Source organism: Rhamphochromis sp. 'chilingali' (assembly GCF_963969265.1).
Source record: "Rhamphochromis sp. 'chilingali' genome assembly, chromosome: 3".
In the NCBI taxonomy this organism is placed as follows: Eukaryota; Metazoa; Chordata; class Actinopteri; order Cichliformes; family Cichlidae; genus Rhamphochromis; species Rhamphochromis sp. 'chilingali'.
In genome coordinates this window covers 15,931,889-15,951,797 of record NC_137931.1, presented here as the reverse complement: position 1 = coordinate 15,951,797, position 19,909 = coordinate 15,931,889, and the positions used below count along the sequence as shown (strand labels likewise).

At 44.8% G+C, this 19,909-nt stretch overlaps 1 protein-coding gene across 1 annotated transcript in view; it reads right to left on the bottom strand.

Moving 5' to 3' along the window:
- LOC308393492 (bone morphogenetic protein receptor type-2-like) overlaps positions 1-16,115 on the bottom strand; it is a 44,930-nt gene extending 28,815 nt beyond the window's left edge. Inside the window, exon 1 of the mRNA XM_080877291.1 lies at positions 15,234-16,115. Within this exon, the coding sequence (XP_080733417.1) occupies positions 15,234-15,312 (79 nt within the window). The 5' untranslated portion in view covers positions 15,313-16,115. The remainder of the gene's footprint in view (positions 1-15,233) is intronic.
- Positions 16,116-19,909: the final 3,794 nt, after the last annotated feature.

Sequence of the window (19,909 nt, the reverse complement as noted above, 5' to 3'; positions counted from 1 at the left end):
ATAACTTCTATAAAAGACTGTTCTACTGTTCATGGCAAAAGAAATGATCCTGCCCAACATTTGTTCCAACGGTGAGTCAGCAAACTTTTTGCCAAAACCTCCACTTCAAGCATGATTGTTCAATTGCAGCACAGCCCCCACGACTAACTTTGGTAGCTATTTGAAGCGTTGAATTTATCCACATGTTGCAGCAGAAAGTACCAAGAGCAGCATGTTAGGAGGAAGGCAGCAGCTCCAGTGCTTCATCATCACATCCTGCAAAGGATGTGCTCAGAAACAGTATTAAACCGTAGGTCACCCACATTTAAGCAGTGTATTTTTATGCTACAGGCTTTCTTTTCGAGAGTACGGCATGACTGAAACATAACCATTGTGAAATCTTTTGACAAAACTGATTAGTATGGGCTGTGTAGTCATGCCATACCCAGTATTGTGAACACATGGATAGCAGAGAACCTCCCAGCTTCTCACTGGGACTCCTCTGACCGTAATTTAATTTGAAAACAACAGCTATTATTGCACCTCTTCACTGTCTTTTACTCATATCTCACACCACTTTTGTTTATAAATACAAGATTGCTGTCCACCATATGTCATGGTCCTGGGCCATGTGGGCCCAGTATTCTTAGTTTTCATGTATTTTTGTATTTTGTTCCTTATTTAGGCCATGTTTTCTGAGTTGCCCTGTTGTGTTGTTCCCTAAGTGTTTTTCCCTTCATGGCTCTCTCCCCCCTGTGTGCCCTCTATGTATTGATGAGCCCTCGTCTCCCTTTGTGGTTGTTTCATGTTTCCCCAGCCCGTTATGTCTGTGTTTTCCCCGTGCTCTCTCTCCTCCTGTCGGAACCTCTGTGCCTCTACATGTCATGTTCAGTTCACCCCGCCCTGTCTCGTTATGATTATCAGTGTCACCTGTGTTCCCCGTGTGTGCCCACTTTCCTCGTTTACCCTCTGTGTATTTCTGTCTGAGTCTCCCTCTGTTCGGCGTCGTGTTCTCCCTCATGCCGTGTGTGGTTCTCCCCGTGTCTTCCAGTATATGTTACTTTAGCTTTTCCCAGTTTAGTGTAGTTTTGTATTGCTTTTTGTATCATCGTTATTGTTTATCACTTATCAGCAATAAAGCTGCATTTTGAGTTTATCCCCCGTGTCTGTGAGTTTGCAATTTGGGTCCTCATCCTGCCTGCCACACGGCCGAAACATGACAGAAGAACACGACCACGATATGGACCCAGCGACTCCTGGCAGAGACGTAATACAAGCGGTGGAGTCGTTATGCTACCAGTGGAGCCGAAGCTCTAGTGAGGAGGAGAGGGAGGAGTTACTTTCCTCGTTGGGGACAAGCGTCACGGTTTTTCCCTGGTTATGGGAGGCGCTACCCCCCCTGATCTCGGACTTCCTCCGCACCATCCTCCCAGCCAGCCCTCGGCAGCATCAGCGGTCCGGTGTGCGGACTGCGTCACCACAGCCCCGTGGCCGCGCAGCCTCCCCTCCGCCTGCTGTGAGCATACAAGTCGGCACACTGAGGTTCGCCACGGCACCACACTCCTCTACGCTGGCGCCGTCCCTCCACTCGCCGGTTTCCACTTCGCTGTCGCAGCTCAGTCGTTCACCCTCACCGCCTCGACCGACCTACCCGTCCTCCGCTTCCTATCTGGCACGGATGTGGTCAGAAGACGAGGAGCCGGTCGCCACAGAAATCGAAGTTTCATCCACGACCACCTCAAAGAGGAAGCGGCGTTCGCGTCGCCGTCGCCCCGCGCTACGGCATGTTTCGCCCTCCAACGAGCCACACGAGGATGCGGGGGAGGTCATGGATTTCGACCTGGAGGAGCGGCAGCGTGCAGCATGCGATCAACTGGATGAAGAGCTCCGGTGGAAGCCGTGGCTAGCTCCTGACTATGAGGAGATCTTCCGGGGAACCCGCCTGGCTCTCGGGGGTCCCCTGAGCTTCCAGGAACTCTCATCTACCGCTCCATCAGCACCCAGTTCACCAGCCTCTGCGACGCCGCCCGGCGCGCATGAAGCGCCGTTGTCTGGTTCATCGGGAGCTGCAGTCAAGAAGGAACGGCGTTCACGCCGCCGTCGCACCACCCCACAGCCGGACATTCGGACTCCTAATTCACCTGCTGTGGTGAGTGAGGACGCTGTGTCTTTTCCAGACATTATGACTATTCATTCAGGAGCTGTGTCTTGTGTGGCGGAGGTCAAAGCGAGCTGCTTATCGCCTGCGCAGCCACCCTCAGTTCAGTTAGCACCCTCGCAGCCACCCTCAGTTCAGTTAGCTCCCTCGCAGCCACCCTCAGTTCAGTTAGCTCCCTCGCAGCCACCCTCAGTTCAGTTAGCTCCCTCGCAGCCACCCTCAGTTCAGTTAGCTCCCTCGCAGCCACCCTCAGTTCAGTTAGCTCCCTCGCAGCCACCCTCAGTTCAGTTAGCTCCCTCGCAGCCACCCTCAGTTCAGTTAGCCCCCTCGCAGCCCTTCACAGCTCAGTCGGCTACCCTCCTGGAAGCCCCCGCTGCCTGGTATTTTCAGCATCGGCATCTTTTCCCGTCAAGATTTATCGCTAAATCATTCGATCCTCCCTTAAGAGAGAGACTGCATCCTCGCTGCCTTCACCCCAGTACACCAGTGTCACCGGGGTCTCCAGTGTCACCCCCAGTTCAGTCTCCAGTAGCTCCAGTGTCACCCCCGGTTCAGTCTCCAGTAGCTCCAGTGTCACCCCCGGTTCAGTCTCCAGTAGCTCCAGTGTCACCCCCGGTTCAGTCTCCAGTAGCTCCAGTGTCACCCCCGGTGCAGTCCCCAGTAGCTCCAGTGTCACCCCCGGTGCAGTCCCCAGTAGCTCCAGTGTCACCCCCGGTGCAGTCCCCAGTAGCTCCAGTGCCGCCTGTAGCGCAGTCCCCAGTAGCTCCAGTGCCGCCTGTAGCGCAGTCCCCAGTAGCTCCAGTGCCGCCTGTAGCGCAGTCCCCAGTAGCTCCAGTGCCGCCTGTAGCGCAGTCCCCAGTAGCTCCAGTGCCGCCTGTAGCGCAGGCCCCAGTAGCTCCAGTGCCGCCTGTAGCGCAGGCCCCAGTAGCTCCAGTGCCGCCTGTAGCGCAGGCCCCAGTAGCTCCAGTGCCGCCTGTAGCGCAGGCCCCAGTAGCTCCAGTGCCGCCTGTAGCGCAGGCCCCAGTAGCTCCAGTGCCGCCTGTAGCGCAGGCCCCAGTAGCTCCAGTGCCGCCTGTAGCGCAGGCCCCAGTAGCTCCAGTGCCGCCTGTAGCGCAGGCCCCAGTAGCTCCAGTGCCGCCTGTAGCGCAGGCCCCAGTAGCTCCAGTGCCGCCTGTAGCGCAGGCCCCAGTAGCTCCTGTAGCCCAGTCCCCGATAGCAGTACGGTCCGCTGGTCAGCTTCACGTTCAGCCAGGGGTCTCAAATCTCTCTGGCTCTGCATCAGCCCCTGCTGGGAGCTCGGATGAGCTCATCCAGGACTCCGCGGCTCCCACGCCGCCGTCTACCTCGTCAGCTGGAGGGTCCGAGGGGCCCGTTCAGCCACCTGTCTCCACTGGAGGGCCCGGGGAGCCCATCCAGCCACCTGTCTCTGCTGGAGGGCCCGAGGAGCCTGTTCAGCCTCAAGCCTCGTCAGCTGGAGGGCCCGAGGAGCCCGTTCAGCCACCTGTCTCCGCTGGAGGGTCCGAGGGGCCCGTTCAGCCTCAAGCCTCGTCAGCTGGAGGGTCCGAGGGGCCCGTTCAGCCTCCTGTCTCCGCTGGAGGGTCCGAGGGGCCCGTTCAGCAACCTTCCTCGTCAGCTGGGGGTTCTGGAGAACCGCACCAGCCTCATGCCACGTCAGCTGGAGGGTCCGAGGGGCCCGTTCAGCCTCCTGTCTCCGCTGGAGGGTCCGAGGGGCCCGTTCAGCAACCTTCCTCGTCAGCTGGGGGTTCTGGAGAACCGCACCAGCCTCATGCCACGTCAGCTGGAGGGTCCGAGGGGCCCGTTCAGCCTCCTGTCTCCGCTGGAGGGTCCGAGGGGCCCGTTCAGCCTCCTTCCTCGTCAGCTGGGGGTTCTGGAAAACCGCACCAGCCTCATGCCACGTCAGCTGGAGGGTCCGAGGAGCCCGTTCAGCCTCACGCCTCGTCTGCCGGAGGGCCCGAGGAGCCCATCCAGCCACCTTCTGCTACGCCTGGTCCAGCCTCAGAGCCTTCGTCCGCTGCAGCCTCAGAGCCTTCGTCCGCTGCAGCCTCAGAGCCTTCGTCCGCTGCAGCCTCAGAGCCTTCGTCCGCTGCAGCCTCAGAGCCTTCGTCCGCTGCAGCTCCGGCCTGTGCTTCGTCTGGCCCAGCCTCAGCCTGTGCTTCGTCTGGTCCTGTGCCCACCGGGCCATGGCCAGCGCGCCTGACACTGGAGAGCCGCCGCCGCCTTCCGCGCGGCCGGCCCCCTGAACTGCCCCGTCGTCTCCTCCGCCGCCGCCTTCCGCGCGGCCGGCCCCCTGAACTGCCCCGTCGTCTCCTCCGCCGCCGCCTTCCGCGCGGCCGGCCCCCTGAACTGCCCCGTCGTCTCCTCCGCCGCTGGCTTCCGCGCGGCTGGCCTCCGGACCAGCTCTGCCACCCGCCTGGTCGGCCCCCCGACCGTGTGACCCGTGGACTCTGGTGCCTGTGGGCTCTGGGTCGGCCCCCTGAACTTTGTTTTGACTATGGTCATGTGCTCCCGTGTTTTCTGTTGTTTATTTTGTTTCCCGTTCTGGTCCCTCCGTCCTGGTCCCCCGCCTCCCGCCCTGGGTGGGTTGTTTTCTGTTTTTGTTTTGGTTTCTCGGGTTTGGGCTGTCGGGAGCCAGCCCTTTAGGGGGGGGTGGTGTCATGGTCCTGGGCCATGTGGGCCCAGTATTCTTAGTTTTCATGTATTTTTGTATTTTGTTCCTTATTTAGGCCATGTTTTCTGAGTTGCCCTGTTGTGTTGTTCCCTAAGTGTTTTTCCCTTCATGGCTCTCTCCCCCCTGTGTGCCCTCTATGTATTGATGAGCCCTCGTCTCCCTTTGTGGTTGTTTCATGTTTCCCCAGCCCGTTATGTCTGTGTTTTCCCCGTGCTCTCTCTCCTCCTGTCGGAACCTCTGTGCCTCTACATGTCATGTTCAGTTCACCCCGCCCTGTCTCGTTATGATTATCAGTGTCACCTGTGTTCCCCGTGTGTGCCCACTTTCCTCGTTTACCCTCTGTGTATTTCTGTCTGAGTCTCCCTCTGTTCGGCGTCGTGTTCTCCCTCATGCCGTGTGTGGTTCTCCCCGTGTCTTCCAGTATATGTTACTTTAGCTTTTCCCAGTTTAGTGTAGTTTTGTATTGCTTTTTGTATCATCGTTATTGTTTATCACTTATCAGCAATAAAGCTGCATTTTGAGTTTATCCCCCGTGTCTGTGAGTTTGCAATTTGGGTCCTCATCCTGCCTGCCACACGGCCGAAACATGACACCATATGCATATGATGATGTATTTTCAACCTCTTATTTATCATTTATAATTTTCGTTGGCCTTTTCCCTTTTATCATTTAATAGCCACTTCTAAAAAGGCGGAAGGGAAGGCTAAACATGTATAGATTTAATCAGCAATCATCTTTTCTTTTGTCATTTTCTATCATTTGTCAGCACTCAAATTCAGCAATAAGACTGGTATAGATGGTGGAAGTCAGAACAACTCTAGTACAAAGAGGAGAAACATAAAGGGACAACAGAAGGAAGTGCAGAGCCTGTGACAACACCCACAAACAGTTAAACACTCTTGTATGCCTGGCTTGGTAGAAATAAAATAAAAATAGTAGTGCATACAAAAATTATTTAGTAATACTTCTATTAGTATTTAAAGTCATGACATGAACCCTTTTCATAAAGCTTAATCTACAAGAGCGTTGAGGTATAAAAACAAATAAAAGCCCTCATCCTGTCAAGCAACGTGCCCACAGTCCCCAAACCCTTCACTCCCACCCAATCTAAACACATGATTGCCTGTCTGGCTAAAATATCATTATACCACACTGACTGACCTGCAACACATTGAATAGTTCCATTCTGTTTGTGTGGCTGCACATAACAAGCGTGCACAAGATTAACAGAGAACACGGGTCACACGGCAACTTCTTTAGCATCTACTCACATCTAAATCTTTACAGGAAAAGACATTCATTGTCTGAAATGTATTTATTGAATTTAGTAGCTCAATATACAAAAGTAGACTGAGAAGGAAGACAGTGGAGCATGGAATGAAGCCAAGTGACCCAGGCTTTACTCATTTGCAGTCTGAGCCATGGGAACAGTCCAGTAATCACTTTTCATTGGATTGCCTGCAACTCTACTTGACTTGGGTTCTGTGTTTTTTCCTTCTCCATTTATGATTGGTCATGGAAGGCTCTGTACCTGGGTGCTGTGGGTCAGATGCAGGCAAGGCCAGTGGACCGAGGAGGAGAGAGGGGAGGAGAGAGGGGGTAGTCATATCAGAAGGCTTCAGAGTAGTTTACTGCTCTGTGCCTCTTCATTGGATGGTGGCGGGCACTGCTGAGTGTTTACCCATGGCCCAGTTATTTGCTAATCTCTCTCCACCTCCCCCAGCTGGCCTTCAGTGCACCCTCCCACTCCTGTGGACTACCCCCTTCCCCTACTAAAAAAAACAACAGCGATCTAATCTGGCTCTCTCTCCCTCTCTCAGTGCTGCCAAGGCCCATAGCACCAATGCAAGAGACGGCAGTCTGAGACTTGATTAAAAGTCACCCAGTGCATGGATGTGTTGGCTGTTTTTTCTCCACACATTCAAGATTAGAGACACAGGGTGGAAAAGGAAAGGAGGGAAAAAACAGAGCAGGGCTTTTTGACTAAAGGCTGAAATGTGCTTGGTGCATCATGCACACACCATCATCTCTGCTGGCACGCGATCACGGTCTACTCCAGGATGCGAGATGTGCTCTCTTGCTTTGCTTTTTATGTGGAGCTGAAAGTATGCTGCACATAGAAATTTTAAACAGAGCTGATTCTGACTCAAACAAATATATTCCAACACCTGTACTACTAAAACACACTCATTTCCTTCTAGTGTTTACGTTTTCATTTCACATCTCAACACAACACAAATATGCTGAAAATGCAGAGGGGCATTATCTTTGCCCAGGAGCACGGTGTTTTCAGTGTCACAAGAGCTCAAGCTGCTGCACGCCGACAGCCATTAAAACACTAGTGTCTCTAAATTATATTGTTATTTGGGTGCATGCTTGCTGCTGAAGTATGATGGACAGGAATTTAAGGTATTTTCTGACACTCCCAATTTTTCAAGTCCCCTGGCTGAGTTTTAAGATGCTGGAGATGTGGGGTGAGGAGAGTGGGCTTTAATCTGTCCCATCTGTTGCCTCAGGGACTGCCCCCCCCCCCCCAAAAAACAAAAAAAACAAAAAACCAAACCACCACTCAGTCTGTATCTGTCTGGGTCTGGTACAGTTATGCTAATCCTGTGGCTTGTACTGCCCCTCAAAGCTTAAAGGCCTTCGTTACAGACCACCATGTATTTATACTAAAACCCAACCCCCCACCCTCTTTCTATATTTAAAACTTTCTCAAATATTTCATGAAAACACAGATGAGAACTAGACCGAAGAGGTGTTTATTATCATTTTGCGAGTATAGGATAATCTCAGATTTATGGATAAGCTCTCATTTTAGGCTGTGTCTGAATTTAGTCTGTGTTTATAACACATATTTTCTCGTTGAATAAATGAACAAGTACAGGCTTGACGGGCTACATAATAGCTTGACTGGTTGATTTCCCCTACACATCCACCCACTCTACCAGAGGACTGTGGCTGTCTGATATGGTGGATTTTTCACCTGTTCTCTAAGATTTAACACGTGCTGTAATGTTCTGCACAACTAAAATCTCAGCTCAATAAAAAGATCTGAAACAATTAGGTCACAGAAAGAATGGAAGCCAATGACTCTGGTAGTTAATTTATTATGCTGCTACCATGCAAAGAGCGGACAGTCATCGCTAGTTTAAGCTACAATAAGTCATATTTTCTGCCATTTTGAAATATATTTGGTACTGTATTTTAAAGTGGTTTGAACTCAGGGCTGATAAAGAATGTTATATGCATATGTTCTTGGTTTCCTGAGTTGCCCTTTACTGTGATTCGCATCAGTGCTGTACCAGCTAAATGGTATTGTGAAAACTAGTTTAGAAACTACAAAAGTTTTTTTTTGTTTTTCCCAGCGGCATCAATTATTCCTATCAACACTGTTTTGCAGAGAGGTGGTCTCTGGTTAGCGCTGGGTAGCTAGCAGAGATGTTCCAAATGTAAGTAGCAAAGAAAGTATCACAGTAAAGTAAAACACTAGATTCCTCTCTACTCAAGTTGGAACAGCATAACTGATCCTCCTCTATGATGACAAGCATTCCCAGTGTCCTACTTACAACTAAAATGTTTGAATAACACACTTCTAGAGAATCCTTAGGCTAAGCTAAGGTTGTCATCAAGAGGCCTGCTACCACAGCCAATGCTACAATCTATCTCTACAAATCAAATTAGGGCTGCTCGATTATGGCAAAAATGATAATCACGATTATTTTCACTAAAATTGAGATCTCGATTATTTGACAATATTTATTTAACCCTTTAAGACCTACTATAGAACCAAGTCCGCCAGAGCTTATATTATTTTTTTACATGTTGTAGTGCCATTTGTGGGAGCATTTCAAGTTGCTATACAACTGTTATAGCCCATATTTTAATAATATGTATGCATTAAGTCCATAGTAATTACATTAATTGCAAAAAAGTGCAATAAACTACAAAAAAATTGAAAATCGTTTTTGTTTTTTTTTTACATATATTTCTACTTGGAGAAATTTAAGAGGTTTATCCCTCAAAACTTTAAATACAAAAAAGTTGCAAAAAATAGTTTACAACAACAGGAAATTTATTTTGAGTGTCTTCATAGTTTTATTTTGGAGATACACCAATTTTTATATACTGCAGGAAAAACGAAAAAACAATCCTATGATGCAAATTTGCTAAGAAAACAGCATGTGCATCAAAATAAACTATTTCCAGCAGTGCAATTTGAGTTCTAAGCATCCCAGAAACTATTCAGAAAAGTCTAACATGACCAGTATAGGTTTTTAAGGCCTACAAGTAAAAAACTACATTTTCCGCGAAAATGACGTCACTTCCGGTTTCGGGCAGGAAATGGCGGACATGCGATCGTTCACGCTGACGTCTGTTTCACTGTGGGAAGTGTTACGAACAGCTGATCGGATCAGCAAAGCGTGTTTCTGGAATATTATGTTTTTGTTCCTGCAAGCGCTTTTTATGCAATTTTTGCAAAGCTTTATGTGGAACGAAACCGTGACCGAGGACAAGCTGATGGCATAAGATGTAAGTTTCATATGCAAAAAAAATTATTGCGCTAGCTTACATGGTTCCGGTTCTACAGGGATTTAAAAATAGTTATGCAAAACGGAGCATGCTGCTTTGACCGGCTTTAAAGGGTTAACAATGACTTTAAAAAATAATATAAAATAGTGTGCAACACCACTGAAGCTTTTTTTAACCTCTCTTTTCAACCAAAAGGCAGTCACTCTCTCCTCTCCAAATAACTTCTGCTTAGCTTTCCGAGTTTCCCTCGGGTCCTCTTAATCAGCGGTCTCCAACCTTTTTTGCGCCACGGACCGGTTTATGCCCGACAATATTTTCACGGACCGGCCTTTAAGGTGTCGCGGATAAATTAGGGAGGGGCTAATAATCGGCTCAGTCCTTTTTAATGATCGTTGAAAGCCCAGATCGTAATCGTGATTAAAATTCGATTAATTGAGCAGCCCTAAATCAAATAATTGGCTATAAATCAAGTGACTAATAGCTTAGGACTAGCTAATGTCCTTTGTTATCCTAGGGGCTAAAGGTAGCAAGATAATACCCAATAACAGTAGTTGGAAAACAATTCAACTAATATATTTAAGACATACTCTTTAGTTGAAAAAAATAAAATAAATAAAGGAAGACGAAAAAAATAATAAAGAAGTGGAAACAACACTCAATCTCACAGTAAATAAAGGTAAGTTATGATACCATCGCTGTCATTTGTATTATCTGGGGGGGTTTTCATGTAAGAAGAGGCAGTGCACATGAATGACTACGACCACTTAAGCCATCATGTGACAGGCTTTGTCTATAGTCCCAGCCAGGTAACTTCATTAACTTTTTACCCCACAAAAATGCTGAATGCTTGTTGGAAATGTAAAGAATGTTTCATACTTTTGAATTTTCGACTTAAAAAAATTAAGGTAATCACATTTTTTCAATTATCCATCAGGTTAATTAATACTGTTAAACTCTGCCATCAATAATACAGCAACCATGCTTTGGAAAGTGTGATATTTCATATAAAAATAAAAAGTCAAGGTGAACAAAATCAAGATTTTATACAGGTTTTAAAACATTACTACCAGCTGAATTCCAATATTAATCCAATATCAGGTGCTTTATCTGATCACCTGGCCTGCTTCATTTCTGCTGCCTTTTTCCCTTACTTTTGTTAAATGCACATCTGGTCTAACTTCCTACCAAATGTTAATTTTAAGTAGGGCTGCTCAATTAATCGAATTTTAATCACGATTACGATCTGGGCTTTCAACGATCATTAAAAATGACTGAGCCGATTATTAGCCCCTCCCTAATTTATCCGCGACACCTTAAAGGCCGGTCCGTGAAAATATTGTCGGGCATAAACCGGTCCGTGGCGCAAAAAAGGTTGGAGACCGCTGATTAAGAGGACCCGAGGGAAACTCGGAAAGCTAAGCAGAAGTTATTTGGAGAGGAGAGAGTGACTGCCTTTTGGTTGAAAAGAGAGGTTAAAAAAAAACTTCAGTGGTGTTGCACACTATTTTATATTATTTTTTAAAGTCATTGTTAACCCTTTAAAGCCGGTCAAAGCAGCATGCTCCGTTTTGCATAACTATTTTTAAATCCCTGTAGAACCGGAACCATGTAAGCTAGCGCAATAATTTTTTTTGCATATGAAACTTACATCTTATGCCATCAGCTTGTCCTCGGTCACGGTTTCGTTCCACATATAGCTTTGCAAAAATTGCATAAAAAGCGCTTGCAGGAACAAAAACATAATATTCCAGAAACACGCTTTGCCGTTCCTATCAGCTGTTCGTAACACTTCCCACAGTGAAATGATGCACCTGCTGTTTTCTTTGCAAATTTGCATCATAGGATTGTTTTTTGTTTTTCCTGCAGTATATAAAAATTGCTGTATCTCCGAAATAAAACTATGAAGACACTCAAAATAAATTTCCTGTGGTGGGAAACTATTTTTTGCAACTTTATTGTATTTAAAGTTTTGAGGGATAAACCTCTTAAATTTCTCCAAGTAGAAATATATGTAAAAAAAACCAAAAACGATTTTCAATTTTTTTGTAGTTTATTGCACTTTTTTGCAATTTATGTAATTACTATGGACTTAATGCATACATATTATTAAAATATGGGCTATAACAGTTGTATTGATGTATAGCAACTTGAAATGCTCCCACAAATGGCACTACAACATGTAAAAAAATAATATAAGCTCTGGTGGACTTGGTTCTATAGTAGGTCTTAAAGGGTTAAATAAATATCGTCAAATAATCGTGATCTCAATTTCAGTGAAAATAATCGTGATTATCATTTTTGCCATAATCGAGCAGCCCTAATTTTAAGGAACATAATAACTGCACTTCATTCTGTTGCAGCTATCACTGTAAGTCAATGTGGACATGAGGAATACTGACGTCTGAGGATTTAAAACCTACAAAGAGGAGGATACACATTTGCAGCAAATTCCACATAAGTGGCAGTTAACAGATTGCCTTCTTTTTAAACCTTCTGTTCATGTAAGTACGCACGAACCCAAGCAGAACTGTTAATCCACACACTGAACAACACTTTTTGCACACTCTAGATGTATTGTCTGCACTGGTCAAGGAAAATGCCTCGTACTAATCATAGGCTGTCACTCTGAGTTACCATCTCAAGGTTGCACCTTTTGTTTTCTAAAGCATCCGCTAATTTCTCCTTTTTGCCAAATCGGAAGCATGTTAAACACTGCTCTATTGTATCTCTTGCTGCTTTTACCTCCGCCCAGAACTTAAACCAGTGGTACTGGAAGAGAGACACATTGATTTTTTTCAGCTAATAGAGTACAACGCTGGCTGTATTAGAGATCAAATGACCTCCCACCTCCTGCCCATTCCAGCATCCATTGGTCTGTTTCTATCTGCAGTCAGTATCACATCTTAAAAAATAATGACGAGGACCAACCAAAATATCATGGAATCAAAGTGAGGCCAGTGCTTTTCTCCAGCCTAAGCTTTTAATTTGCACTGTTCCAGTTATGTAAATATTATTTCTGCTTCTACGTGGCTGATATTTTAGCATTTCATGAGTGACTGTCCTCCTGTTTACTATCCTTCTGCTTCTCAGGATGTACGGCATCACATCCTGAGAGCTTAATGCACACTCAGCAGTGTAGGGTGAGGGCCAAAGTGGACACAGCTTGGTAATTTGAGCTTGTGGGCTTTGGGTAATTTTTTCACACTGCTGACACTGAGTAAAGACAGTTAAATCATTCCTAAAGCTTGGTTTGATTATATTAGTGTGCATCATAATAAGCCACTATTTGGATTACTAATTCTCCCAAAAAGCTTTCAACGAACAAAAGATAAGCAGAAACTATTTTTGAGAACATTTAACTGTCCTAAAAATATTTGATAGGTGCAGCCTGTAACTCAGGGAAAGTACTCTCTGTGCCATCTTCGCCACCTCTCTGCCACCAAGACAAATTCCTCAAATTTTATTGAGAGTGATATTTAAATAATTCTGATCCATCCTCTTCTACATGTTTTCCAACCAAACTTGCATTTTAAAAGAATGAGCAAATCAAAGGATCCACAGCAGTTTACACCTGGCTAAAAGAATTCCATGGCCTACAATGTGGGCCAGGACGCACATCTAACAACCACACCACAGTCCAACAGGAGTCTGTAATCTTGAGCCACTAACTTCACTTTCTGTTGAGCCACTGATGTGGCCAAGCTGACAGATTCAAGAGACCTGCCGTGGCCTTGCAAGGCTAGAGAGGGGCGACCAGGCTAGGGAACAGTAGGTCTGTCAACGCCACAGTATGGGGCCCTCGAGACAATGTCTTTAGGTTTGGGCAAGCGGAGCAAATGAGCAGGCCTTTTATTCTATAGTATATTGGTGCTACTATAATCCTCTTTGGACCCCCAAATCTCCAGCTTACCTGGTAGAAGACTAAGTTTTTGGCTGTGGTGAAAAATTTTTATATTTTTAAATTGTCACACAGGTTTTCAGCATGAATATGCTACAACTTAGGCCTTACTTGGAAAGAATTCTCTGTAAATAAAAGCCCTGTTACAAAGAAAGCCTGTGGTCGCACTGCAGGTATGGTGTGCAAGTTTCTGCCATGTTTGAAACGGTTTCTACATGACATATTGGAGCAGCAGGTATACACCTACACCCACATCCACATACTGACGAGTCACCATGGACAGTCAGCGAAAGGACGACCCAGGCCAAGCTGCAAACAGGTTAAACACATGGCAGCAGAGGGAATTCAGACATGAACAGAGGTAACAGAAAAGTCATGAAAAGGGGACAACAGGAGGAGGAAGAAAAAAAAAAAAAAAAAAAAAAAAAAAAAAAAAAAAGCAAGACGTTTAGTCAGAGAGATGACTAACACTTCTGCCAGATATACAGCCCTGTGCTGCTTCTCATCTTTATCGTTCCAAGGATGACCTCAAGATCGGTGCACCGGGATGTGTCTGCTTTGCATTCATAAAGCAACAGCATAGAGAGCAAGCAGTTTGTCTTCTTTCTCTCTGACTGCTGTCCTAATTAATTTTGCACAGTCCAACGATTTGGATTTATTGGTCGTTTACACCACACATACACACATAAGCGTCAATTAATTGCCCTTGTGTTGATTACTGAAGTAATATGTCAATCTTCTGACAGTCGGCGCAAGTAAGCCACACTCATGAAGGTAAAGTATTAATTAAATATCAAATGACATCACCACAATTTACATTTTGCTTTTTGTTTGTCTTCTTTTTTTAAAGCACCTCTGTAAATGATTTTAGCCACAACCTGAAAGGCTCCCTCTTCAAGAAATGTTTGTCTATTGAATCATGCTTTTTCTCCACTAGATAGGTACAAACCCGAGTCAATAGGTCTCACAATAGGTTAAAAAAGCAGACTTCAATGTCATGTTATAAAACCACCTTGTCTGTTAAATACACATCTAAATGCAAATAGGGCACCATCCGCAGGCAGCTTTAAAATATGAACACAGTCACACAGTGTATTCCAATTTTGCTAAATGCATTCTTATACTTTCCTATGCAACAGCAGTTTTAAATGTGGGTTTCTGATAATAACCTGTCTATGAATGGATGGAGGAGCCTAGGCAATAACACACACTCACAGAAATAATAATACATTATTAAGAAGCACACACATTCACACCCACGCACTGGGATGGGCAAACCAGGCAACACAAACCCCCCTATTTTCAAACATGGTGCCAGAGCCTGAGCACAATCTTGAACTTCACCAAAAGCACCCATCTTTTAAAATACCTTCCCACACATTCCACCTGCTCCCTCTTCTCTCCTCCTTTCCCTGCATACACTGCTCCACTATCTCTGTGCAGCTCTGCTACTATCTTATCACACTCAAGGTCTCACAGAAGCCTGGCTTCAGCCCAAAGTCTTGAACAGGGGGCACAACTTGGCAGACAATGGCTGCAGTATGTTTGGCAGTGTTTTTCTAAGCACTTTTGTACACCCAATGATTAAAATAAGCAAGGGGTGAATTTGCTGCTGTGTTTAAGAGAAGATATCTATGATGTTTTATTACATTCAATGATATGAGTGATATAGAAGACTCCAGAAAAGACCTAACCAGACAAGATGCGGGGGAAGAAAAAACAAACAGATGAGGCAGACGCACACAAACACAGGGAGCAACAAATGTCTTTCGGATTTTTTTAACCACAGCCAAAACACACACACACACACAAATAAATAAATACAATTAACAAAAAACGAAAATCGTTTTATATTCAAACATCTGCACCATGGCGAAGGTATAGAAAGAAGCAGAAACCAACAGGAAAGCATTAAATATTAATGAGGAGCACATTTTCTCTCAAACCAAAAATCAATTTACCCGTAACACACTCACCAGCCACTGAAGTCAGGAAAATCGCCAAGCAAATTCCAAATTCAGCCAGCGACTTTATCGTGATTCGGCCCACAGCCATGACAGTCTTGACTGACTTTGGTCTCGTAGTTAGAGGTCCACCGAGTTTTCTTTTTACTTCTTCTGTAGTTCCCACTTTGTTTTCAGACCCTCTCCCTCACGTCATAACTTGAACTACTCTCACGGACATGGAATAATACATCGAGCAATTGTGCAAAAAAGTAACGCTGTTAGGTTGGGGTCGGTGATTTGTTCACGATCGTTAAGTGCAAATGAAAGTTAAGTTAGTCCCGTTTCCGACCCCAGCACAGCCTGGACAGACGAGCCGAGCGGCTAACTTGTTTGGCGGATCTGCCATCCACAACTAGCCAGCGAGGAACGTCCATATCTGCTAGCTAACATGCTAGCTGCCAGGGGTTACTGTCTGGTACTACAAAACTTAGGCAAAGAGGGTAAATACCACGAAAAATCAGGCACTCAGTTCTTTCGTCTAGATTTCAAACCATTCTCAGCTTTAACCCTTTATAAAAATGTCCAGTCGTCGACACTTACAGCTATAAATTCGGCATTTAAAGATTAGCCACTTAGCCCGGATAGGTCGCAAGCTGACTGCTAACCGACGCTAGCTTAATTCCAAGCCAGTTACTTCTCTGTCCCGTCTCATTTCTCGCGCTTCCTTGCAGAAGAAAACAAAATTCATAAATCAGTGGCGCCTATACTGAGCTTTTCTGGTGTGCGGTACACCGCGACTACTCCTCCGGCGCTGACAGATGGCGGCGGGAGGAGATGGATATCTCTCGTTCTGAACAGGGCGGCTGGGAACGCCTCGTTTGCAGGCTTGTCTGGACCGCTCGTCTCCGGTATCAGGTTGCTGTGGGTTGGTGTTGGGGGTGGAGGACAGAATTCCACCGCGGGAGGGGTGAGCCAGCGCCACTGTGCTGCAGACTATGGATACAACACCCTGAATCATGTGCTGCATTCAGGCTATCGATGTTATATTCTGTCGAAACGTTAATTACTGTAAACACCGGCCTGACGTTAACATCTTATACCTCGAAAAATAGTCGCCAATGTTATACGCCAACGTTATAACACGGTTATAGTACAAAGCGATAGGTATTGATAAAAACAAATAAATAACTGCTGTTTGTTAAAAGATGATAACAATCAAACATGCTCAAATATAACGTAAAAGTAAAGTAAAATTTTATTTATATAGCACCTCTCAAGATAAAAATCACAAAGTGCTTCACAGAAACTAAAACCTAAAAATAAAAATCAACCAAAAGCAAGTTTAAAAAGATGAGTGTTTAGCTGTTTTTTAAAAGCGACCACGGAGTCCACAGATCTCAGGCTCAAAGGGAGAGAGTTCCACAATCCGGGGGCCAGTTACAAAAGCTTTGTCGCCTCTTGTTTTCAGCCTCGTGTGTTGGACAACCAGCAAGCCCTGGTCACATGACCTCAGGGACCTGCTGGGAATGTATGGATGTAAAAGTTCACTTATATATGTTGGTGCTTGTCTATGCAGAGCCCTGAAAGTCAAGGTCAAAACCTTAAAGTGGATTCTGAATTTAACGGGGAGCCAGTGCAGCTGAATCAGCAGGGGTGTGACATGGGAGTACTTGGAGGACTTGGTCAGAAGCTCTGCAGCAGCATTCTGAACAACTTGCAGATGCTCCAAAGAGGCATTACATAAACAAGTAAACAAAGAATTACAATAATCCAGACGAGATGAAACAAATGCATGAATGGCAACTTCCAATTCGGAGCGCGATACAATGGGACTCAGCTTAGCAATGTTTCTCAAGTGATAAAAACAGGAGCGAACCAGAGATTTTACATGGGCATCCAAAGTCAGAGCTGAGTCAATAATAACACCAAGGTTCCTGATAGACGGTTTGGCAAATGTAGCAAGTTGGACCCAAGTTTTCCATAACACTAGGTACAAAATTTTTAGGAGCACAAACAAGGACTTCAGTCTTCTCCTCATTTAGTTGAAGACAGTTTCCAGCCATCCAACCTCTAATGCACTTATGCAAAATCTGTAGCTTGGAAACATCATGGGGCTTAAAGGAGATATATAACTGAATATCATCTGCATAGCAGTGATACGAAATCTCAATAAGTGTTGAAGAGGAAGTAAATACAGCAAGAACAATAAAGGCCCCAAAACTGAACCTTGCGGCACACCATAGGCAAGAAAAGTAGAAGAGGAACTGTACTTACAGGTAGCCACAGAAAAGGATCATTCATGCAAATAGGATTCAAACCAGTCCAAAGCAGCCCCTGATATACCCACCCAGTGTCTCAGCCTATCTAGCAGAATATGATGTTCCACAGTATCAAAGGTAGAAGTCAGGTCCAACATCAACAGAACGGAGCATTCTCCTGCATCACATCTCATCAAAATGTCGTTGGAGACTCTAAGAAGTGTAGTTTAAGTAGAGTGACCTCTACGAAAGCCAGATTGGAATTTATCCAGAATGCTGTATTCATCTAGAACAGCTATAAGCTGCTTAGCCACAACCTTTTCTAAAATCTTAGCAATGAACGGTAATTTTGAAATTGGTCTGTAGCTACTAAGAAGAGAAGCTTAGTTTTTTTTTAACAGTGGGTGAATAACAGCATTCTTACAATAAACAGGGACCTGACCAGAAACCAGTGAGGTATTGATAATTGTGAGCACACAGGGACCAATAGACTGAAAGACATTTTTAAACAAAGATCTAGGTAAAATATCAAGAGAGCAGGACGAATTAACTAACTTGACCAGCTCTGGTAAGGACACAGGTAAAAATCTTTCTAAAATTACAGGCCTAGCTTGAGTTGGAGCAGACAAGAGAGACACAGAAGGAGAGATATTGTTCCTCACGTTACTGACTTTTTCAACGAAGAAAGAAAGAAATTTTTCACAATCTTCATTTGATATAATTGGGACAGCAGGTGGAGCAGGAGCAACAATATCACTAATGGTGTTGAATAGTACCTTGGGGTTACCTGCTCTTAGACACTAAGTCTGAGAAATAGGCAGCCCTCGCATCTCGAACTGAAGTGTTAAAAGAGACTAAAAGGTCTAAAAGAGACTAAAAGGCGGCTAAGCTGTCATCCCTGATGGACAACATCTCCCACCCCATGCAGCAGACTGTGACAGCACTGAGCAGCTCCTTCAGTGGGAGACTGCGGCACCCACGGTGTGGGACGGAGAGATTTCGCAGGTCTTTCCTCCCCACTGCTGTCAGACTCCATAATAAAGACTTTAACTGATCAAGCACACACATCCATACATATGCAATAATACTAAGTGCAATAATCCTTTCTGTCATCGTTGTATTTTTACTCAGTTGTATATAGTATTTGTATTTGTATTCTATTTTTATCTTATTGTATATTTATTTTATTTTATTCTACTGTATATAGTATTTTATTTTATTCTATTCTGTACAGTTGTGTACTGTATTTATTCTTATTGTATTCTAATTTTTGCCTCATAACTTTTGCACTGTCCACTTCCTGCTGTGACAAAACAAATTTCCCACGTGTGGGACTAATAAAGGTTATCTTATCTTATCTTATCTTATCTTTAAATGAAGGAGCTTGACATGCAAAAGCGTTTTCCTCCATAAACGCTCAACCTTACGGCAGCAACGCTTCAAGGAGCGAATGCTGTCATTAATCCAGGGAGACGATTTTGAAACCTGAGCTAGTCTAGTTTTGACAGGACAAACCACGTCTAAAATAGAAAGACAATGATTATTAAAAAGATTTGTTACAAAATGAACATCGTTATAAGGAGATAAAACTAAATTAAAGGCATCGGAAAATTTAACAGCAGTGGAGGAATTTAAGATGCGAGAGCTAACCACATGTCGAATAGGAGAGAGAGACAGATGAAAAGACAGGTTAAAAAGAATACAACGATGGTCCGAAATAAAAATGTCCTCAGTACAAATAAAATCAATGTTTAAACCTAAAGTAAAAACAAGGTCCAGTGTGTGTCCTTTGGTGTGTGTGGGACCAGACACATCCTGAGTAAAATGAAAAGAATCCATGACGCTAAGGAAACCTCTGGCAAAGAGGTCAGAGTATATATTAAAATCCCCGACTATGCTTCAAAGTCGAGGATAAAAAGTCACTGAACTCCTTTAAAACATACTGTTTAGGCCACACACTACAGCGCAGTAAAACGGATCTTTATTTCCAATTCTAACCAGCTGTAGTTCAAAGGATGACAAATGTCCGACAAACACCGCAGCGACACCTCCTCCTCGACCCAACGTCCGAGGCTGGCTGATGAAGGAGTACCCACTCGGGGAAAGTTCGATGAAGGATGAAAAGTCACCATCGCGCTGCCAGGTTTCAATTAGAAATAAGAAGTCCAGTTTCTTGGAAAGAATAAAATCGTTCAGCAAGAACGTTTTATTAGTCATTGATCGAGCGTTAATATATAATGTACTATTCCTGCATTTACCTACTTATACTTAGAATTTTCCAATTGTCATTTAAGGCATCGTTTGTTATTCAATCATTAGTGTTACTTTACTGCCTCTGTGTAGTGAATAAAACATTATAAGTGTTAAAGTACACTGTAATTATTCCAGCAGGTGGCAACGTTAGCCCGTGCCTATGACTAACCGGTGTGTGGTTTTCCCTCATCTAAT